This window comes from Cucurbita maxima, unplaced genomic scaffold (genome assembly GCF_002738345.1).
Source record: "Cucurbita maxima cultivar Rimu unplaced genomic scaffold, Cmax_1.0 Cma_Scf00022, whole genome shotgun sequence".
NCBI classification, from domain to species: Eukaryota; Viridiplantae; Streptophyta; class Magnoliopsida; order Cucurbitales; family Cucurbitaceae; genus Cucurbita; species Cucurbita maxima.
Window position 1 is genome coordinate 2,764,921 of NW_019272038.1, and position 23,902 is coordinate 2,788,822.

The 23,902-nt window shown below is 32.3% G+C and overlaps 3 protein-coding genes and 3 pseudogenes across 4 annotated transcripts; 3 read left to right on the plus strand and 3 right to left on the minus strand.

The window, feature by feature from the left end:
- Positions 1-2,764: 2,764 nt before the first annotated feature.
- Positions 2,765-3,230, plus strand: LOC111496476 (annotated as a pseudogene).
- Positions 3,231-4,025: 795 nt separating this feature from the next.
- LOC111496474 (probable calcium-binding protein CML14) lies at positions 4,026-4,581 on the minus strand. Its single transcript, XM_023146924.1, has one exon. It carries the CDS (start codon positions 4,566-4,568, stop codon positions 4,041-4,043), a length of 528 nt encoding a protein of 175 aa, XP_023002692.1. The 5' UTR covers positions 4,569-4,581; the 3' UTR covers positions 4,026-4,040.
- A 1,613-nt stretch (positions 4,582-6,194) lies between these two features.
- LOC111496475 (calmodulin-like protein 12) lies at positions 6,195-6,731 on the minus strand. The gene has a single exon (XM_023146925.1). It carries the CDS (start codon positions 6,720-6,722, stop codon positions 6,195-6,197), a length of 528 nt encoding a protein of 175 aa, XP_023002693.1. The 5' UTR covers positions 6,723-6,731.
- Positions 6,732-8,298: 1,567 nt separating this feature from the next.
- LOC111496624 lies at positions 8,299-10,019 on the plus strand (annotated as a pseudogene).
- Positions 10,020-11,144: 1,125 nt separating this feature from the next.
- On the plus strand, positions 11,145-12,407 carry LOC111496625 (annotated as a pseudogene).
- Positions 12,408-18,775: 6,368 nt separating this feature from the next.
- LOC111496471 (calcium-binding protein H-like) lies at positions 18,776-19,470 on the minus strand. Of its 2 annotated transcripts, XM_023146922.1 has the most exons (2): positions 19,167-19,470; positions 18,776-19,016 (listed from the first exon to the last, which is right to left on the minus strand). In XM_023146922.1, the coding sequence occupies exons 1-2, from the start codon at positions 19,414-19,416 to the stop codon at positions 18,886-18,888; spliced, it is 381 nt and encodes a 126-aa protein (XP_023002690.1). In that variant the 5' UTR covers positions 19,417-19,470; the 3' UTR covers positions 18,776-18,885. The 2 variants fall into 2 exon arrangements, with proteins under 2 accessions (XP_023002690.1, XP_023002688.1); XM_023146920.1 differs by having other exon boundaries at positions 18,872-19,470.
- Between the last annotated feature and the right edge of the window lie 4,432 nt (positions 19,471-23,902).

Sequence of the window (23,902 nt, forward strand, 5' to 3'; positions counted from 1 at the left end):
ATATATATATATATATATATATATATATATATATATATATATATATATATATATATATATAGTTTCCCAGATTTGTTTCGATTACTTTGTTGAAAACATGTTTTTTTAATGTTGGATAGTTTCCCAGAAGATCATCGAGCATAGAATTGCTCCAAGTAAAGCATGCTTAACTATGAAGTTTCTATTGTTGAACAACCAAAAGGAAAATGCATATCGTTGATATAGTTAGTAACTTTTATTTTTTTGATGTCTTTCTTTATCATTCTATACTAAGATTTGCTACTAACGTTTCATGCCCATCTATAATGCGGAAATATAACTCTTAAAATGAATATCATTTATAACATAAATTTCGAAAAGATTTAAAAGAACTTCTTCTCCGGAAAACACAATCATTGTCTTACATGTTTAAATACGAAATACTGAATTTTAGAGAAAACAAAAAACAAATACAATAATTTTAAACGATGAAATGCAAAACAACCTATCTCACCTAAGACTAGGAATTTAAATATGTGACTACCCTATGCACATGCCACAGCCTCTGCTCGTGATGTCGTTGTCCTCCATTCATCATTTTCTTCTTTGTAGGTGATTCTGAGAGGCTTGGGGAGCGTGGCTGGAGGTTTCGGCGAGTTGTGGGGGTTGAGAAATGTGACTCCGCAACCCCCGTAGAATTTCCGGCGATTGTTGGAAAACTCATGGGTTTTCCGACGACTGAGTTTATTTTATTTTAAATTCTGATTCGTTACCGTACTACTCCTTTACTCGGATATCACAAGCCCACCAACTTGTGCTTTCGTTCGTCTTCGAACCACATCTTACAAGGAGAGGTATCGCTCTAATACCATTTGTAACGACATATACCTAGGATTCGGATTAGGATTGAACACTTAATGGCCTCATCATTCCCCTACATCCCCTACAACATTGTCACATACTACTCCTCCTTTCTTAAGATTGAAAACTATCCCACAACATGACTCTTTCCACCATGGTTTGTCCTTACTCATATGCATCTCAGGAAAACTCACTAGGCCCAACCTATAATTATTCTAATTAAAACACACTTAACAATATAGAGTTCCGATGATTGATCCACTAAAAAGTAAGGTGAACATTATTGGCATAATTAGTGTAAATTCCTTTTAACCTTTTCTTAGTTATCCTAGTTTTATGATAAATCTCATTCACATGTGGTCTCGGTTCATTCATGTACCACTTCTATACTCTAGTGTCACATGCCCACCAACTTTTGCCTTGATTTGTCTCCGAACCACATCTTACTAGGAGAAGGACCACTCTAAAACCATTTATAACAACCCATGCCCAAGATTCAGATCAGGATTCGAAATTCGAATTCAGTACCTGATGGCCCTTGTTGCCCCCCATGACATGGTCATGTTACCTACACCTCCCTTCTTAATAGTGAAAACTATCCCCATCGACCCACACGAGTCCTTGTATGTTTTGTCCTTACTCGCATGCAGCCAAGGAAAATGTCTAGAAGGTCACCCAATATAGAAGCTCCAAGTAAATTAAAGCATGTTTAACCATGAAGTTCCTCTGATTGAGTCATGGAAAAGGAAGTTACGCCTTATAGGTATAGGTAGTATCTTTTATTTTCTTTAAGTCTTTCTTAATCATTCTATCCTCATAATTGCTCTCATTCAGATGTAGTCTTGGTTCATTCATGTGCCCCTCCTTTACTGGAGTGTCATAGTTTATGTTATTTATGACTATATAGTGTCTTGGCATGTTATCAATGTACTATGTTGGGACCATTAAAGGGCTATCAACCAACATCTAGTAGTGAGCTATTTATCATGACTAGCTTACATATATATTGTAGTTGGTTTAAGCACCATATTTATGATATTATCATGACGTTAATCTTTAACGGAGCTACTAGAGGTTCACCAACTAATTTTTAGTAGTTGAGAGAAGATTTAGATGAATTATCCACACATTATCCAAGAAAAATTTTATTTTGTTTAAAATAAAAAAAGATGGAAGGTTTTATCTGTTTAGAGGGAATTTTGCATAAATCATATTGTATATATGTATTAGATTCCAAACGTGCCATATTGCCTTTGTAAGCATGTCTAGAATGTTTTATGTCCATATTTATGTTGTTTTTTTTTTTCCTAGAATGTTTTATTTTATGTTCTTTAGAATTTATGAGATTCCCTTTAATTTATTTTATGCTTTAGCACTCTTTTAAATAGGATTTCATCTCTGTTCTCAACTATAAATTATTTGAAATAAAAGTTTTAAAAATGTTTATATTCAAATTTATAGTACATATTCTATTAAAAAAATCTTTAAATACTTCGAACATTTTATACTTTTAATTGAGAGTAAATATTTTGTATCTTTCATTTCATAATTAAATTTTATAATTTAAATATATTTTTCATTGTGTTATTTTTTTTCATAATTTTTCCTCGTCGGTGGTTTTCATTTCTTTCTGAAAGAAAAAGAAATGATTAATTACACAAAAGAAATTCGTTTTTTTTTTTTCACGAGGTAGAACTTCAAATTCCTATTTATTACTGAATCAACCAAATCGACCTTACCTCTCATCTCAGGGTGAGACAAAGATTTTGATTCTATGAGGTAGAGTTAAAAAGTTTTTATTAAGCAATTTTTAAAAAATCTATAATAAAAAATATGATTACAAAGTAAAAAATACTTGAAACATATTAAGATTTCTTCTATCATCAAATATTTCATCCAAATTAAAAAAGCCTTCGTTTTAACCATGTCTGTCTCCAAACTCCAAGTTTGGGCTGAGAATAAAGCAAATGAATTGATGAAGAAGTATGACAAAAACGGTGATGGTATTCTTACTAAAGAAGAGCTACAATCCTTTCTCCGTGACGTTCGAGGATTTGTATCTAAGATCCCAAAAGCAAATGATAATGCTACGCACAAGTTTAGCTCAAATGCTCATATATTCAAGGGAAAGCTACAAATTTCTCGACATGAAAAGACATCTAATGTGCCTGTTGGCCAAGTGAAGATAGAGGAGATTTTCAAATATTACGATATCAACAAAATGATTTTCTCAACAAAGGAGAGGTAACAAAAGCTTTTAATTTTCTAGGCTCAATACATCCATACTACAAAGCGCAGTATGCTTTGATGCTAATAAAGATGGTCTTATCGATGAAGCTGAGCTTGACAAACTCATAGATTATGCCTGTAAAATCATTAAAAAGAAATGAGCTTGTAAACTACTTTCTCGTGAATCTCATATATACGGATTATTGTAACTTGAGGTCGATCGTTGTAAAGAATAATTGAAAATGAAATAAAGAGAAAGCAGTGGCACATCGAATTCGATCTTACTTTATTATTAATATTATTTTTTTTTTTTGTTAATTTTTCTTTGGGAAGGATATTGGAGCAAGCACAAGAATGTTGCTAATATGATCATAGTTAAGAATATCAAGTCTGGCATTTTATTTGTACAATATTTTAGGTGCTAATGACATATTAAGATGATTTCACACAAGTTCCTCAATGGAAGCTGGAATTAATTTAGATTCAAAGACGATATTCCAGCGTTTATCAAGAACGGTAAGATTTATAGTCTAGACAATTTTTGGACGTGTCTATTTCATTCTTTAGTTGATTAAAAATTATGAAAAAAATATCTGAAAGGAAAAGATATGAAAATCAAAAGAAATTAGAAAATACAAAATCGGGAAAAAAAAAATGTAGAAACGCGAGAAAACGTGTTATATTGATTTAATGGATTAGAAGTATTATTCATAATTAAATAAGTATAACTTAATTAGAATTCTAATGATTAATAATAAATTATCTATGAAATAATTGAAAATAATATAAAATATTAATGATCAATCTGTAACTTCAAATTTTGACTATGATCATGTTAACAACATTCTTGTGCTTGCTCCTTGCAAATTAGTGATTTACAACAATTTTCTCTTTCTTTTATTTTTAAATTATTCTTTTCAACGACCAACTTCAAATATGTTATGGAATTTACGAGAATATAGTTTACAAGCTCATTTCTTCGGGATGATTTTACAAGCATAATCTATGAGTTTTTCAAGCTCAGCTTCACTGATAACACCATCATTATTAGCATCAGCAAAACTTATAGCGTATTGAGCCTTGTAGAATGGATTAATTGAGCCTAGAAAGCTAAATGCTTTCGTTACCTCTGTTATGTTGAGAAAACCGTCTTTGTCGCTGTCATAATATTTGAAAATCTTCTTTATCTGCTCTCTACTAAGTCGCACATCAGATACATTTTCACTAAACACCTTTGTCGAGGATTTTGTAGCTTTCTCTTGTACTTGCATCTTTGGGTTTGAATGAGCATTTGAGCTAAGTTTGTGTGCAACATTGTCGTTTGTTTTTGGAATCCTAGATAAAAACCCTTGATTGTTGAGTTGAGTTGATCCTCGAACATCACGGAGAAAGATTTGTAGCTCTTTTTTAGTGAGAACGCCATCACCGTTTCTATCATACTTCTTCATCAATTCATTTGCTTCATTCTCAGCCCAAACTTGGAGTATGGAGACAAACATTGTTGAACTAAGGATTCGTGGTTGGGAGGAAATTTTTGAAGATGGAAGAAATCTTAGAATGGTTCAAGTATTTGATAGCCACTAAAAAAATGTACTTTTGACTTTATAACTTCATTCTTTTTTTTTTTTTTTTTTTTTGGGGATTGGAATAAAAACTTAGAATCAATACGGTTGCTTTGGAAAAAGATATTGCCCGTGGATAGATATAAATATATATATAGTTTTCCTTTGCTATACGAATTCAGATTTGTTTCGATTACGGGTTGAAAACATGTTTTTTTTTTTAATGTTGGATAGAATTTTATAAAAAATCAATATTTAAAGTATCTAAAGATCCATTTATAACAAGTTTTAATGGTGAATTCATTGAATCGACACTTTTAAATTTGGAGCGTGAAATATCTCATAAAAGGGAAGTTTAAATTTTAAGAATAACTAGAATGCGACGATTTTATAGTATAACATGTTTAAAATATGAAACTAAAATACAAAATGTCCGTAGTATTGGAAGATTTCTATGCACGTTGATAAAAGTTCGAATATAAATCTTATGAATCAAATATATTTAAGAATCTTGTAGTTATATTGTATCGACTTTTTAAGACTTTTATTTAAGGTCATCCTTACACGCACCTTGATAAAAGTTTAAGAAACTTAAGATTTAAATCGTCAAATGAAAATTTTCATAATTAATAACTTTCTAGATTGGAATCTCATTTAAAATATTGTAAAAATATAAAATAAAGTAGGAAAATCTCATAACATAACTTCAAAACAACATATAATATAAAACTTTTCAACTTAATTTTGAGATCCATTCTTTATACGGGTATAGAAACATCTCCCTAGCATACGTATTTTAAAACTGTGAGGCTAACGACGATATGTAACGGGCCAAAACGAACAATATCTTCATCTACCAGCTCTCTACCAGCTACTTGTTATAGTAATTAGTTAGCATCCAGTCATTTGAGCTAGGTTACGGTCTACAAGGTTGTAACAACTTGACTTCAGACGTAATTATAAAGGATTATTACCATTGGTATGAAAAAAAATAGAGTTTACTCATTAAAAATAGAGAACTTCTTGAATCTATAAAAAGAGACTTGTCTATAATTATCTCGAATGTCTTGATTACTATCCACTGTATCATAAATGTTCAATTCATACTTACCTTAGAATACAAAGGCCTGAAATAAATAGGTCTAGTTATACAATTAACATATGTATTCTCTCGTGTTATTGCTAGTTGTGGAATAGTTTTGCATACTTGAATCTCATTTAGTCTTTTTGGTCCCATGTTGTTTCTAAATAAGAATTATTTCTCAATTACATGACATCTTTCGATTTTTTACGAGAATTTGCATAGACTTTCCCGAACACAGGTTGTGTTCTCATTCGAAAAATTTATTTTGTGTCAATATTTCGACAATGATCATATTAATAATGATAATATTCTTGTGCTTGCTCCAATATCATTCCCAAAGAGAAAATAACAAAAAGTAAGATAAATTCTTTATTTCCAAATACATATTCTTAATTTACAACTACTTTCTTTTTATTTTATTGTTATTAACGATTGACTTAAGGTACAAAAGGAAATTCACGAGAAAGTAGTTTATAAGCTCATTTCTTCTTGATGATTTTACTGGCATAATCTATGAGTTTGTCAAACTCATCTTCACTGATAAGACCATCATTATTAGCATCAGCATAATCCAAAGCGTACTGAGCCCTGTAGTATGGATTAAGTGAGCCTAGAAAACTAAAAGCTTTTGTTACCTCTCTTTTGTTGAGAAAACCATCTTTGTTGCTGTCGTAAGATTTGAAAATCTTCTTTATTTGCTCTCTATTAAGTGGCACGTCAGATGCCTTTCCACTAAGAACTTTTGTCGAAAATTGTGTAGCTTTGTCTTGTACTTGTATCTTTGAGTATGTATGAACATTTGAGCTTAACATGTGTGCAGCATTGTCGTTTGTCTTTGAGATCTTAGATAAAATTTCTCGATTGTTGAGTTGAGTTGATCTTCGAACATCACGAAGAAAGAATTGTAGCTCTTCTTTACTGAGCACACCATCACCGTTTTTGTCAAACTTCTTGATCAATTCATTTGCTTCACTCTCGGCCCAAGCTTGGAGATTGGAGACAGACATTACTAAGCTAAGACTTTGTTCGTTTAGAGGAAATGTTTGAAGATGGGAAAAATATTAAGATGGTTAATGTATTTATAGCTGCTCAAAAAAGAACTTATTCCTTTTTCAGGTGAATGAATATAATTTTGATAATTACTTTTTTTTTTTTTTTAAGAAAAAAAACTTAGAATCAATATCGTCGCTTTGAAAAAAGATGTTGCTCGTGATAGACATAAATATAATATTTGCTTTCCGACTCAGAATTTATATTTTCATAATTTATTTATGTATTCATTTGTGAGAACAAATTTTCTTCCTATATTTGATTTCACTTATTATGTTAAATGTTGAGTTTTAAAGTAATTTATAGAAAATATTTGATATCAAGTCATTTCAATATATCATTTTATTAATTTTCATAAGAGAAGTGATTTTGAATAAGGGATTTTAAAATTCATACCTTTCTAATAATAATAATTTTTGTAATTTTTTTTGTAATCTTTTTTTTGATACGATTAATTGTGTCCCTTTATTAGGTATGATTGGTGTCCCTTTACTAGAACAATGAGATTAACGAATTTAAGTTAATATAGGTTACAATTTGGCACCTAATGGCTTCTGAGATGTTCCTTTATCAGCTACAACATAGTTATGTTGCATACAGAATGAAAACTATCTTTATAAACTAACACAAGTTCTTCCGGCATGTTTTTCCCTCACTCACATGCATCCCAAGAAATTTCATAAAAGATTACCGAGCATAGAATTGCTCCAAGTAAAACATGCTTAACTATGAAGTTCCTGGAAAATGCATATTATTGGTATAGGTAGTAACTTTCATTTCCTTGAAGTCTTTATTAGTCATCCTATCCTCAGAATCAGTCTCATTTGGATGTTGTCTCAGTTCATTCATGTACTGCTCCTTTACTCGGGTATCCCAACCCCACCAGCTTTTGCTTTCGTTTGTCCCCAAACCACATTTTACAGGGAGAGATATCGTTCTGGTACCATTTGAATGACATATACTTAGGATTCGGAACAAGATTCAACACTTAATGGCCTCGTCATTCCCCTGCATCCCTTGCAACATTGTCACATACCTACTCCTCATTTCTTAAGATTGAAAACTATCCCCACAAAACCATCATGAGTTTTTCTAGCATGGTCTGTCCTTACTCATGCATCTTAGGAAAATTCACTAGGTCCAACCTAGAATTGTTCTAAGTAAAACACACTTCTCTCATTAAGATGTGGTCTCGGTTTATTCATGTACCCCTTCTTTACTCTAGTGTCACATGCCCACTAACTTTCGCCTTGATTTGTCCCCGAACCACATCTTATTAGAAGAGGGACTACTTTGATACCATTTGTAACGACTCATGCCTAAGATTTAGATAAGGATTCGAAATTCGAATTTAGTACATGATGGCCCTTGTAGCCCTCCATGACATGGTCATGTTACCTACTCCCTTCTTAAGAATAAAGACTATCCTCATAGACCAACACAAAGTCCTTCTAGTAAGTTTTTTTTCTCACTCACATGCATCCAAGGAAAATTTCTAGAGGGTCACCCAATATAGAATTGCTCAAGTAAAACATGTTTATCCATGAAATTCGAGTCATCGAAAAGGAAGTTGCACCTTATAGGTATAGGTAATAACTTTTATTTTCTTCACGCTTTTCTTAGTCATTCTATCCTTATAACCGCTCTCATTTAGATGTGATTTTGGTTCATTCATGTATCTCTCATTTACTGGGGTGTCATAGTTTATGTTATTTATGACTATATAGTCTCTCCATATTATCGGTGTACTATGTTGGAACCATTAAAGGGCTATCAACCAACCTCTAGTAATGAGTCGTTTATCATGACTTGCTTACATATATATTGTAGTTGTTCCCCCTCATATTTATGATATTATCATGACATTATGTCGGGGCTACTAAAAGTTCATCAACTAACCTCTAGTAGTTGGGAGAGAAGATTTAGATGAATTATCCACACATTACCCAAGAAGAATTTTATTTTGTTTAAAATAACAAAAGATGGAAGGTTCGGTCCGTTTAGAGGGAATTTTGCATAAATCATACTATATGTATGTATTAGATTCCAAACGTGCCATATAACCTTTGTCAACATGTTTAGAATGTTTTATGTCCATATTTATGTTGTTTTTTTTGCCTAGAATGTTTTATTTTATGCTCTTTAGAAGTTATGAGATTTGCTTTAATTTATTTTATGCTTTCACACTATTTTAAATAGGATTTCATCTTGTTCTTAACTATGAAAAAATTATTTGAGATAAAATTTTTAAAAAGTTGGATCCTTTTTTATTCATAATGTTTATATTCAAATTTATCATACATATTCAAAATCTTCAAAATCTTTAGAACATTCTATACTTTTTGTTAAGAGAAAATATTTGGTATCTTCGACAATTAAATTTCATAATTTAAATGTGAAATATTAAAATAAAGTAGATTTTGATTCTATGATGTAAGTTTGAAGATTTTTTTTTTTTTTAAAACAAATATTAAGGGAACGTATAGATTCTAAGAACCTTTTTAAAAAACAATAATAAAAAATAATAGTTAGAGTAAATCAAAAGCTATCTTTTGGATGAGTTGCTATAAATACTTGAATTATCTTAAGATTTTTTTCACCGTCAAACATTTCAACCAAACTAAAAAAGCATTCGTTTAACAACGTCGGTCTCCAAACTCTAAGCTTGGGTTGAGAATGAAGCAAATGAATTGTTGAAGAAGTATGACAAAAACGGTGATGGTATTCTCACGGAAGAAGAGCTACAATCCTTTCTCTGTGACGTTCGAGGATCAACTCAACTCAACAATCGAGGATTTGATCCCAAAAGCAAACGATAATGCTACGCACAAGTTTAGCTCAAATGCTCATATAAACCCAAAAACACAGGTTGAAGGAAAAGCTACAAATTCCTCGACAAAAGTTCTTAATGAAAAGATATCTAATATGCCTGTTAGTCGAGAGCAGATAAATGAGATTTTCAAATATTATGACAGCAACAAAGTTTTCTCAACAAAGGAGAGGTAACAAAAGCTTTCAGTTTTCTAGGCTCAATAAATCCATACTACAAAGCTCAGTATGCTTTGTCTTACGCTGATAGCATAAAGATGGTCTTATCAATGAAGGTGAGCTTAACAAACTCATAAATTACGCCGGTAAAATCATTAAGAAGAAATGAGCTTGTAAACTATTTTCTCGTGAATTCCATGTGTGAAGATTATTGTAACTTGAAGTCGATCGTAGTAAAGAATAATTGAAAATGAAATAAAGAGAAAGTAGTAGCACATCAAGAATTTGTAGTTGGAAATAAAGAATTTAATCTTACTTTATTATCAATATTTTTTTTTTTTTTTGTTAATTTTTCTTTGTGAAGCAAGCAAAATAATGTTGTTAATATGATCATAGTCAAAATATTGTTAATCCATCTAGTATTTAATTAAAAATAGCCAAAAATAAATAATTGAAAACGAAAATAAATAAATAATTTTTGGAGCTTATTTATTTACATGCATTTAAATTACATGCCTACAAAATCTAAGCTCGTGTATAATACTACCATATCTATTTTTTAAGACAAGATATCTATTACGTACCACAAAAGTTAAGTTCTTTTTCTTTGATTTCTTCTTGGTTCGTACAACACATGAGTCCTGACTAGGCATTTAATGAAGAAATTATATTGATTCGAGTTACGTAGGAAAAGATATGAAAATCGAAAGAAATTAAAAAAACTATGAAATCTAGAAAAAAAATGTAGAAACGCGAGGGCACGTGTAAGGCGAAGAGGGGAGACACGTGCCGACCAACGAAGGAGGACACGTGTCAGGAAACGACAATCGACTCTCGAGGGAGAAAGCTCAATTGGGTTACTGCGCGACACATGTCGGTGTCTCGTTGACAAGTGCGAACCCACGGGTGACTCGATCCGAGATTCACAATCGATCAACCCAAACCGTTTACATTTGACTCATGATTTGTGACCACTCGATTGTGCCACGTATGACGACAAGATAATTTAAAGATGAATTGTGTGCCTCTAAGTTTGAATGCACGTTGGCGAAGCTAATAAGCGCATATCCCTCCTCTAGTTGCGCATGTTGGAAATCCTCCAAGCATGTGAATAGGCTGATGAGTACCACTTTTTGACCCATACGACCTCGATTTGTTAGTTGAAGAGCTTCTTAGAGTTTCAACAACCATCGTAGTATATTGTAAAATCTCTTCCAATTCATGTCCTGCTTCAGTTTATGATAAAGTATATGGAAGACGATTTAGAATTTTATGTAGAATAAAATCTAAGGGGACGCTAGAGTAACTTGAGGCCTTCTCTACAACAAATTTCGACTTGAATAATGAGTCAGTTGAGGGGAGAGATATGGGGAACGTGTGATTGAAGAAAAATGTGGAGAGGGTACTCTTAAACCGTTAGTAGTTTTGTAATCGTATCTAAAACTCATTTTTTCATCTGCAATAAATTTGAATGATATAGTTTGATAGTTTACTTTGATTTCATGTTTAATCATGGTGTTGCCCTAAACCCTAAACCCTTAAAATCATTCCATAGATAAGATTATATATAAAATTAGTTGGATGGTATTCCAAATTTATTTTTCCTTTTCATCATCTACTTGTAACTAAGTTCATTTTCTATTTAATTGTGGGGTTTGTTACCTTTATTTGGATTTAAACTTTATTAGATATTCATATATTACTTTTATTTATATTTGTTTTGGTTGTCTTTTTAGTCATAGAATTTCTAAGCCTAAAAAATCAGAACACTTATTAGTGTTAAGAATAAGGATGTTTTGTTTGACTCAACAAAATTCTATCCAACATTAAAAATAAAAACATGTTGACAACAAGTTAACGATACAAATTTAAATTCATATAATCTCTACGTTTTATATTTATGTCTATCCACGAGCTATCTTTTTTCAAAATGACTTATTGATTCTAATTTTATTAAATAAAATAATAATTAAGATTATGTTACAATTCCCGTGAAAAGGAATAAGGTTATAAAGTCAAAAAGTTCTTTTTTGAGTAGCTATAAAATATTTGAACCATCTCAAGGTTTCTTCAATCCCCAAACATTTCTTCTCAACAACGAAGTCTTAGTTTAACAATATTTTTCTCCAAACTCCAAGCTTGGGCCGAGAATGAAGCAGATAGATTGATCAAGAAGTATGATAAAAACGATGATGGTGTACTCACTAAAGAAGAGCTACCATCCTTTCTCCGTGACGTTCGAGGATCAACTCAACTCAACAATTGAGGATTTGTATCTAAGATCACAAAAGCAACCGATAATGCTACACACAAGTTTAGCTCAAATGATCATATAAACCCAAAAATACAGGTACAAGGTAAAGCTACAAATTCCTCGACAAAAATTCTTAATGAAAAGACATCTAATGTGCCATTTAATCGAATTTAATCGAGAGCAGATAAAGGAGATCTTCAAATATTATAATAGTGACAAAGATAGTTTTATCAACAAAAGAGAGGTATCCAAAGCTTTTAGTTTTTTAGGTTCAATTAATCCATACTACAGGTCTAAGTATGCTTTGGATTTTGCTGATGCTAATAATGATGGTCTTATTAGTGAAGCTCAACTTGACAAACTCATAGATTATGCCGGTAAAATCATAGAGAAGACGTGAGCTTATAAACTACTTTCTGGTGAATTCCATATTGAAAGGTCATTTTAACTTGGAGTCAATCACTCGACAGAAATATTTAAAAATAAAATAAAGATATTGTACTCTTAGATGAAAATAAAGAATTTATCTTACTTTATTATTAATATTAGTTTTTTTTTTTTTTGTTAACTTCTCTTTGTGAATGATGTTGGAGCAATATATGATCATAGTCGAAATATTGACTCAAATTAAATCAAAAGTTAGAATGAATTTTCCAATTTAATCCATGAAGTATTTAGATTGAATCTCCAGTGAATGGTTAGAAATCTATTTAATATTTAAAAAATGATAATCAATAGATCAATGTATCGTTGGAAATTCTTGAGAGAATCGACATTATAAGCTTACAAATTGGTTACGCTAGTATCTCTTTCTAGAATCTATGAATTGCGTTACGTTTCAATATTGTAAACATGTGATATGAACCAAAAAACATCAATCATATCATATATTTCAATGAAGATGTAAAAAAAATGTTGTTGAAATTATCAAAAGATATTTCAATTCATGCCACATTGAAGAAAATGAAGTTTCATGTTATAAATTTTGGATAGATTACAATTTAGAGTAATTTAGAGTGATTGTATTTCATTAATATATTTTAAGGCTTTTTACATTTACATAATGGTTAATTATGGTCATAAAAGTATAAATGTTACATGTAACTTTTGGAATGCCTTTAATAATTTCATTTTGAGACTATATAAATTGATGTAGGTTATATTTGTAAGTAGACTTGGAAAATGCAGTAAAAGAAGCATTTGTGCTTTCCTTTAGCCAATGATTAAGTTTCTTTGCAATTGCATGTAGAATCATTCAAGGTCGACATGATCAATCTTGTTTGTGGAGTGATTCGAATCTCAAACAAATGTTCTTGCGTTGAGATATTTGATAAACAAGAATCATTCAAGCTAGACATGTCGATCTTGCTTGTGGAGTGATTCAAATTTCAAAGAATGTTCTTGTTTTGACAAATTTGATTAACAAGGTAATTCGAATCTTACTCCCCTTAGATATTTCCATATCATTTGGTATCGAAGTCATTCCTTAGGTTGATTCCATATCAAAAGACATGTTAAATTTTTAGGACAAAATTATTCCGAGATTAGAAATTTTTTAGGACAAAAGTTCTTAAGGTGCAACCATGGTAACATACAACAAATTTGACCTGATTTGAGATCTATTCACTAAAATGACTTATTTAAAATTTTTTAATGACTCGACCTTTTTTGGCTCTTCCAGCTTTGGGCTCCCTTTTCCTCCTTTGTTGTGCTCGCTCGACGAAGGCCTACCACCCTTCATGTTTGTGGTGTTTTGTCATACGATCTTTGTTAGTATTATCATTCTCATCCCCTATAGTCTCACTTTTAAAGATATTTAGTAATAAATTATAGTTTACCATATATATCATATTTGATATTTTATTATAAGACAAATATCTCTTACTAGTATCTTTCTATTTATTTTTATTTCCGTTTATTACTCATTTCATATCCTTGTAATTTATTTGATTATAAATAAGATAACTTTCACATTTAGTTGTAGTGGATTAAGTAAACATTTTCATGGTATTAGAGCCGTTTCGGTTTAACAACCCCGATCCCTTCTTTTCAATGACTTTTGAATCCCCTACTCATATTCTTTTCCACCACCCCTGCTGCTTTGACGCTGCAGGGGCAGTCTCCATGACTGCCACATGCGGAGCCGATTGATTACTCTTCGGCTCCACCCTTTTGACCTCCAAATCACCTTTCGCCATACTTTGTACATAGAACATCACCTTTTCCAACACAATCGATTTTCTCTCAACCAACATAGTCTCCTTCATTTTCTTCCCAATCTTCCTTCATCCTTCACAGAAACCCTAACCTAAACCTATCAACCTTCTGCAGAGATTTACCCTTGGAATCTGGGCACTGCACTGGCTTCTTTGCCAACCAAGTCGTTGTCGCCCTTCTAGCCAAAATTGGCCCCTTCGCCCACCGTGGCGACTCTTCCGGCTTCAACATTGTCTTTGTCCCTTGCTCTAAGTTTCCCAATCTACTTCTTGGGTTGACATATTCTCGCCAGAGCCAAGGCAGCATCGTCGGTAAGCGACGATCCCTATTCATGGGTTAGACATATTATCGTCGAAGCCAAGGCAGCATCTGTTAGTTTATTTAATCTTGTATTAACCGTAATTCATTTGTATTTACTATTTGTATTTCAAATTATGTCAGTTAAGGGAAGTTTAGCAGTTAAGAAAAGTTATTAGCAGTTAAGGGAAGTTATTAGCGGTTAAGGGAAGTTATTGGTAGTTATTAATGTGTGGCTATTCTGTCTATATATGTACTGTGTAATAAGCGGAATAATATGAGTAAGTTGGTTTTGTTTATTTTAAAATTATTGTCTCTCTTAGTTGTATGAGTGTTTTCTGACAATTGGTATCAGAGCGTGGTTACATGCCAAAGATCATGCCCAGAAATAATAACAACACTGGAGAGAGAGGAGAGCCGTCGAAGTCTGCAATAAAGGAAGGCCTGGTATCACTCCAATACCTGACGTTATCGAGAACCAACTACTCAGCATGGGCTATGAAGATGAAAGTCTATTTGTGTGCTCAAGGGGTGTGGGACGCAATCGAATCAATGAGTCTCTAGATAGTCTTGATAAAAGGAAGGATTAAATGACCTTAGCAGCTATCTATCAAGCAATCCCTGAGGAGATGTTGTTTTTGTTAGCAGAGAAAGAGACAGCAAAAGAAGCATGGCAGACGTTAAAAACTATTCATGTCGGTGCTGAACGTGTAAAGGAGGCAAAGATCCAAACTCTGAAGATTGAGTTTGAAATTATGAATATGAAGGAGTCCGAGACTATTGATGATTATGCAGCAAGGTTGACAGAAGTTGTTAATAAAATACGTACTTTTGGAGACAAGTTTGAAGAGGCATACTTGGTGAAAAAATTTCTCCGCTCAGTACCTCCTAAGTTTCTTCATATCGCATCGGCAATAGAGCAATTTTTCGATTTAAAGGTGATGACAATGGAGGAAGTCGTCGGCCGTCTTAAAGCATACGAGGAACGAATCGGTGGCAACAAAGAAAATGCTGAGCATGTCTTATTGACTCAAGGAGAATGAAAAGAGAAAATACGTAGTGACAATGGAGGCCATAGCCGAGGGTGAGGTCACTGGAGAGGGAGAGGTCATGGACGTGGAAACAACTAATTTCATCAAGAGAAGAAGGCTGGCAAGAGCAAGGTAAGATGCTACAATTGTCAAGGCCTAGGCCACTATGCCTCAGAATGTCGGAAGGTGAAGTGTTATAATTGTCAAAAGATTGGTCATTATGCATCCGACTGTAGATCGAAGAAATGGGAGGATCAAGTGCATTTGGCTGAGACGCAAAGTGATGAGGATGAGCCAGCCTTACTTACAACACAAGTTTGTGAAGTCCAAACTCTCGGTTCACCAGAGTTGACGGAGATGGCTCTTTATGAAGAGAAGGTTGTACCGGAAGAAATTGAGAAGAAAAGCAACACTTGGTTCCTAGAGACGGGAGCCAGCAATCATATGACTAGTTGTCGAAGTTGGTTCTCAGAATTGAACGAGTCAGTGACTGGCACGGTGAAGTTCGGAGATGGATCACTTGTAGAGATAAAAGGACGTGGAGATGTGAAGGCTGTGTCTGTGAAAAAAAATAGAGAAGATGATCGATGAGGAGAAAATTGATGGCTCTGTGAAGATTGAATCGGAGAAAAAAACAGAGAAGCGAGAAGAGAAGAAGAGCGATTGCGAGAAAATCGTTGGCACTATGAAGTTTGAATCCGAGGAGAGGAGTGATGGCGTTGTGGCGGAGGTCCAGAATGTGGCAACGGAGGTAGCGAAAGCAAAGGAGATAAAAGAGAAGGATTGTGGCGGTGAGAAGAAGGAGAAGGAGGACGGAAACAATGGCGGTACTATTGAAAAACAGGTCGCCAGAGAAACGAAAGCGGAGAAGGAGAAGGAGGCCATTGTTTCCAACAGTGCAATTGAAGTAGCACAGGGAACTAAACCTGTTGAGGAAAAGTCGTTGGCCGACAAGTAGAACAGGTAATTAAAATTGTCGATGAAAAGTAGTTGTCCATTGAAACGAAGACAGAGAAGAAGGAAGGCGACAATAATGGCGGCAACGGTAGCATTTAACAAGTAATCAAACTGGTGAAAGGAACTATTGATATTGGATGTCATTATGTGAAGGCAAAACAAGTAGAAAGAAACAATTGCATGAGAATCCAATTACATGGACTTCAAAGAAACAAAAGATGGTGACACTTTCATCCTGTGAAATGGAGTATATTGCGGTGGCATCAACTGGTTGTCAAGGAATATGGTTAGGACGTTTACTGAGAGAATTGGTTTGAAGAATGTAAGAATGTGAAGATCGAAATACAAGATTAAGGGGATGATTTGTTAGTTTATTTAATCTTGTATTAACCGTAATTCATTTGTATTTACTGTTTGTATTTCAAATTATGTCAAGGAAAGTTTAGCAGTTAGGAAAGTTATTAGCGGTTAAGGGAAGTTATTAGCGGTTAAGGAAAGTTATTAGCAGTTAAGGGAAGTTATTGGTAGTTATTAATGTGTGACTATTCTGTCTATATATGTACTGTGTAACAAGCGGAATAATATAAGTAAGTTGATTTTGTTTATTTTAAAATTATTGCCTCTCTTAGTTGTATGAGTGTTTTCTGACAGCATCGCGGTTGAGCGACGATCCCTTTGCAATTTTCGATGGCCAAGAAAGTGTTTCTCTACTCCTCCTCCGAACTAGGTTGTTGACATCTTCACGAAGAGTGTTTCTCTACGCCTCCTCTGAACCAGGTTGTTGACATCTTCACAAAAAGTGTTTCTCGACCTCTCTTTGAATTTTTCAGATCTGAGTTTCACGTTCGTTCAAATTCGACACTCATCTTGCGGTGGGGTGTTAAGGATATTCAGTAATAAATTATAGTTTACTATATATATATCATATTTGATATTTTATTAGAAGGAAAATATCTCTTAATAATAAATTATAGTTTACTATATATATATCATATTTGATATTTTATTAGAAGGAAAATATCTCTTAATAGTATCTTTCCATTTATTGTTATTTTGGTTTATTAGTCTTTCTATTAGAAGGAAAATATCTCTTAATAGTATCTTTCCATTTATTGTTATTTTGGTTTATTAGTCTTTCTATATCCTTCTAATTTATTTGATTATAAATAAAATAACTTTCACCCTAATTTATTGTTATTTTGGTTTATTAGTCTTTGAATTTTTCAGATCCGAGTTTCACGTTCGTTCAAATTCGACACTCATCTTGCGGTGGGGTGTTAAGGATATTCAGTAATAAATTATAGTTTACTATATATATATCATATTTGATATTTTATTAGAAGGAAAATATCTCTTAATAGTATCTTTCCATTTATTGTTATTTTGGTTTATTAGTCTTTCCATATCCTTCTAATTTATTTGATTATAAATAAAATAACTTTCACCCTATTTAGGTGTAGTGGATTAAGCAAACATTTTCACTCACGTAAGCCACAAGGGGCAATCTCCCTATATGAATCTAACAAAGAGTTTAGTTGATTTTTTTAATGTTCAAGCTCGACAGATACGTAAGTTTTCATGCCTTTTTCTTTAATTTCTAAACTTTAAGAATTTTATCGAAGGTCTTAGAGGCTAAATTTTAAGACGGCATAGAAGAAAAAAAAAAAAAAGAAGCTCATAATAGCTCTAGAAACTTAGAAAAAAATAAAATAAAAAATAGTAAAAACATAAAAGGGATAAAAACTCTAGTAATTTGGTAAATGAATTAAATCAATTTGAAGTTTTGTGCAAGGAGATACTTTCGAGGATTATTGGGGTTTTCTATATTGACTAATTTAGGGAATGATTATGCGTTTATAAATAAGGAATATATCTCGATTCATATGAGGCAAAGCTATGAACTCAAAATGGACAATATTTATACCATTGTGGAGATTCGTGATTCTTCTGCCTTTCCAATATTTAGTGAATGTTATTATTGCTCAGTTCAAAAAGATGTTCACTCATCTTGAGCTTAACTATGCACTCGATTTCTTGAGACTGGGGTGGGGCATCCCGAGTAGAAGAGGAGAAGCTGAAGTAAGAGGTCTTCTAAAAAACTTTTGTATAATCAAACTTACATTTCATTGGTCTAGCTTGAATGTGATGTATGCTTTTACTAGTTTCTTGAACATCTTGATATATTGGTCGAGGGCAAGATTTCATTTCTTTTTGAAAGTTTCATTCACATGGATCTCGTTTTCTTTAGTTGTAATAGAGAAACAAAAACACACTAGTTCTCTTTATTTTATTTTCAAATCATTCTTTCACAATGATTTACTTGAAGTTACATAACTTCATACATAGAATTCATAATAAAGTAGCTAACATTTAAGCTCATATCTTGTTAATAAATTTACTTGCATAATCTATGAGCTTGTCAAGTTCAAATTCACTGATGAGACCATCATGATTAGTATCGGCATAAGCCATAGCATAGTGAGCTTTGTTGAACGGAAGAATTGAGCCTAGAAAACCAAAAGCTTTTGTTACCTCTTTTATGTCGAGAAAACCATCTTTGTTACTATCATGATTTTTGAAAATCTCCTTCATCTGTTCACGACTAAGTCGCAGCTTAGACATCTCTCCATCAAAAAATTTTGTTGAGGATTTCTTACCTTTGTCTTGTACCTGCTTTTTATGCTTCATATGAGAGTTTGAGCTATGCTCGTGCGCAACATTGTTGTTGGCTTTTGGGATCTTAAATACAAATCCTTGATTATTATTGAGTTGCTTGGAACCCCGAGCCTTGTGGAGGAAGACTTGTAGCTCTTCTTTAGTGAGCATACCATCGCCATTTGTGTCATACTTCTTCATCAATCGATTTGCTTCATCTTCCGCCCAAGTTTGGAATTTGGAGGCAGACATTCTTAAACTAAAGCTATGTTAGTTTGGATGAAATGTTTGAAGATGGAAGAAATCTTTAACATGGTTCAACCATTTTATAGTAACTCAAAAAGAAACTAGGCTTAAATTTATAGCCTTTTAGGTGAATAAAAAATAACACTAGTTATTATAATTATCATTAGAATCTTATACCATCCCTTTGAAAAAAGATATGGCCCTCGTCCAAACATCTATTCAAAAGGGTTTTATGAACAATATAAGTTTCTTTCCTTTTGAAAGAAAAAAAAAAAGAAAGAAAGAAAAATCCCTTGTAGACATATTTAGTCGATATTGTTCGGTTTGACTCATTACATGTCGTCATCAGACTCACGATTTTAAAACATTTCTACAAGGGAGAGGTTTCCAAACCCTTATAAGAGATGTTTTATTCCCCTCTCCAATTAATGTGTGATCTCACATGAACTGTTAAGATGAGTCGACATTCATATGTGACGATAAGATGATAGTGATCTTTAATGGATTAGATTATGAGAAACAATGAACTCTGAGCATCTAAGGAAACAATAAGTTCTAAGGGTAGATTATGATGAATGATTGCAAGGAGTATTAAAGAGTTAACTAGATCATCAAAAAATTTCAAATAATCATAACGAGATAGATGAGTTCCAAAGAGCTATATGGTGATGATTCGTGAATGATTTGATCTCCAAAGAGGCCAGTTATGAAAATTGATGTGCTCCAAAACCTAATAAAGATTTGAAAGCCTACAGGCAATTGACCAAGTATTTTTATGATCATCTAGGCTACTTTACATATTCAAATAGAATTTAAGCTATGCAGTTGAGGGGAGAGCATACACGAGCTATGGTATTATAGAAATCGTGATAGATCTGGTTTGTATGAATATGTTTTTTATTAATATTTTGTGAATGATGTTGATTTTTATTCAAAGTTTTGTTAGAAAATTCGGATCGAAGTTAAATAAGGAGAAAAATGTTTTATGGTTTACTATTTTTTTTTTACTGTTTGTACATAATGTGTTGAAACTGAGGATGAGAATTTGTGTATCTACACTCTAGAGGTTAGTTATCCCCCATAAACATGTATTTGAAAAGTGTTAAAGATATTTAGTAATAAATTATAGTTTACCATATATATTATATTTGATATTTTATTATAAGGCAAATATCTTATTATCATAGGTATCTTTCCATTTATTGTTATTTCCATTTATTACTATTTTCATATCCTTGTAATTTATTTGATTATAAATAAGATAACTTTCACATCATTTAGGTGTGGTGGATTAATCAAACATTAACAAAAAGGAAGAAGAAAGATAGAAAAGAAAAACGATCTCCATCGTCGTTCTTTCCCAGATTTGTCCATGGGTCCTTCACAAAATATTTCTTGGAGTAGGGAGATAGTTTATGGGCACTTTGAATCAATCAATTCCGTAATAAACAAGCAAAAATGAGAGATTAATCTATGGGTATTTGACTTCAATTTACCTTTAAAATCTATGAGCTAATCATGAAGTATTAGACTGTAAAATTTTAGAATATTTATCTAGGAGTGAATCCCCACACTACATAGAAATTTGGTAAAATATCACCTCCAAAATCGAACTTGTGGGAGATCTCAAATTCTAGTAAGAATGAATAAATTTTCAAGTTTGAATGCGTTTATTTTGATACGTGGTTGTCTAAAAATTATAATAAAATTACATTTTGAGTGTTTGATTAGAGATCATAAAGAAATAAAATTATTTTGAGTTAAAAATTAAGAGTTGCGAAAATGAAAAGAAAATAGTTTGAAATGCAAAACTCCCAAAATTTTAGAAAAAAATAACACAAGGAAGAACCTATAGACACGAGTCGATCGTCAATGATGGAGGCGTGTCTCAATCAGTGGTAGACACACGTCACACGTGTAACAAAGTAACGTATACACTACGTGCACCGATACGCAACACGGGCCATCACCCGACCCAAGACCTGTGTGCGACTTGAACCACATTACTCTATTGAGGAGGGTGCTTGGGAGCTTAGTAGTCACAAAGAGGTATCAATTTAGGACATTGTCTTGTCCACATATTTTTGTAGTATGTCATAACATATACATCTTTTGTATACATTTTTACTTCTATTTTAGATACATTGTTGAATGTTCTAAAATTACGTGAAATTTTATGATAGTTTTCTATTGTATTTTCATATATTCATGTTGCATCACATTATATTTTGGTCTTGACCTAGTTTTTCTCGAATTTTGAGTCGTTACTTAATTTAACTAGCCACAATAATATTATTTACAAGTTTTTTTTTTCTTAACTATAAAATATAGGGACGAAACCAACTTGAATAGAAATCAACGAGTTAAGGTATACAGCTTCGACCAACAAGTTAAAAGTTCAAATCCCTCCACCTCTCCCTATTTTTTGAACTAAAACAAAGCGTGAACAAAAAAATTTAGACTTTCGACCTATAAAGGAAATTAGTTATTCGTCGATCTATTATTTAAGTAAATAACTTTATAATATCTAACACGTCGTTCATCGCTTTAAAAAAGAAATGTTTATTAAATTTTATGATCGAAGTTTCAAATCTTCGTTCTTATATTTTTTATAATAAAAAAATGAAATAAAAAAGAAAATATTTTGTTCTTACCTTAGAATTGACAATTGTTAGGGTGGGGAAAGCAAATGAATTAAAGTATGATTCGAAGAATAAGATTGAAGGATTAGGTAAATAGAACATCACCTTTATTCTCTCAACTTTTTTTTTTTTATTATTATTATTATTTGTATTTACATTTGGTGGGACTTATGCTTTATAATATGAAAATAATATACTTAGTTGCACGTGCTTAAGACCATGGTTATTATAAGTAAATATTTGCATCCTCTTGACACATTACCTAACGTTTGGCTCTTATACCATTTGTAACAGCTCAAGCCCACCACTAGCAGATATTGTCTTCTTTGGACTTTTCCTTTTGAACTTCCTTTTAAGGTTTTTAAAACGTGTCTGCTAGAAGAATGTTTTCACACCCTTATAAAGAATGTTTCGTTCTACTCTCCAACCAATATGGGATCTCACAACCTACCTAATTTGTTATATTATTGAATGAATAAATAATATTGATCCACTATTGTCGTTCTAGACTTGTCTCTTATGCCTTCGAGGTGCAATCTGAATGTCGGTTCCACCTACAATCTTCGATCCAAAGAAGGTAACGACCTTCAATCCGAGGCTAAGCTATTAGACCAGACTGGCTAGTTCAAGTTTATATACTTTTCTTGTTTTTTAGTTCTATATCTACCTTTTTTTGTTCCACAACAAAATTGAATATAAAAAAAAATAATCCTCGAAAGCCGATTATCACAGGCTGTAAAAAAAACATAATGGCTCGATGGAGCGTTTTGCAACTTCTTCTCGGATATGAATTTGTTGCGAGAGCTTTGCAACTTATTCTCAAATATGTTGTTGTTGAGGTTAAATTGAATTTAATGTTAAAAGAGTGTTCGATCTTCAAGAACTACTTTGGGCCTTGTTTTCACTATTATTGTTCTCTTTGACCTGTTTCATTTTTTTTTTTATCTTTTTTTTTTCTCATGCACAAAAACCAAAGTGATTTTGGAATCTATGAACGTGTCAAAATCAAGTAGAAAACAGCTTAATCTGAAGGCAAGCGTGATTAGCATTCTCCTCTAGAGGTGTAATAATTTTGCTTTCGCCAACCACCTTCCAAAGGTCTTGTCCTTATAAATAGAACATCATACATGTTGTCCACGTAATATAGTTATTGTTCTTGACTTTCTCGATTCCTCCGATGTCTTGGAGATCACCCATCGTGTTGGTAATACCTAATACTATTAAACAAGCTAATTTTTGAGACAGAGCTTGCAGAGTCAAGTCACTCACGACAAAAGAAACTCCCTCACTAATAATCTCAAGAAATCTTTTCTATTGTGGAAGATCAAACAAAACTCCAACCACTGTGCATACTACACAATTCCAAGAGATTTGACAACCTATACCAATCTTGCTAAAACACCGACACTTTCAAGTTGGTTGGAGTGTCATTTCACCTAATTAATTCAGAGAGCAAAATTTCAAATTGGTTGGATTGGAGTGTTAGGTTAATTTTTTTTTAAATTATCTTAAAAATTATATTTACCCACACTCCATGTTGTATAATAACTAAAATCTAACTCAAAAGTAGAGTACTTATTCAATTTCTATCTCATACATCCATCGATACAAACTAGTAACCTCATTGTGACGAAAATGTAAATATTATAGATACACATGAATATATTATACAATAATAATGTTGATGCTAATATGTAATTTTCGATGTTCGATGAATTCTAAAATCTTACTACTTTTTTTCGATTGCCTCTAACAAATATGACATACCAAGAACATCACTTTATTCGAATTCAAAAAAGAAAAGAAATGAAGAACGCTATTATTTCGTTGAGTTCAAATAATTTACAAAG

Coding starts and splice junctions, on each gene's coding strand:
- LOC111496471 (XM_023146920.1), bottom strand. CDS start 19,416: ATGTCTGCCTCCAAATTCCAAACTTGGGCGGAAGATGAAGCAAATCGA.
- LOC111496474 (XM_023146924.1), bottom strand. CDS start 4,568: ATGTTTGTCTCCATACTCCAAGTTTGGGCTGAGAATGAAGCAAATGAA.
- LOC111496475 (XM_023146925.1), bottom strand. CDS start 6,722: ATGTCTGTCTCCAATCTCCAAGCTTGGGCCGAGAGTGAAGCAAATGAA.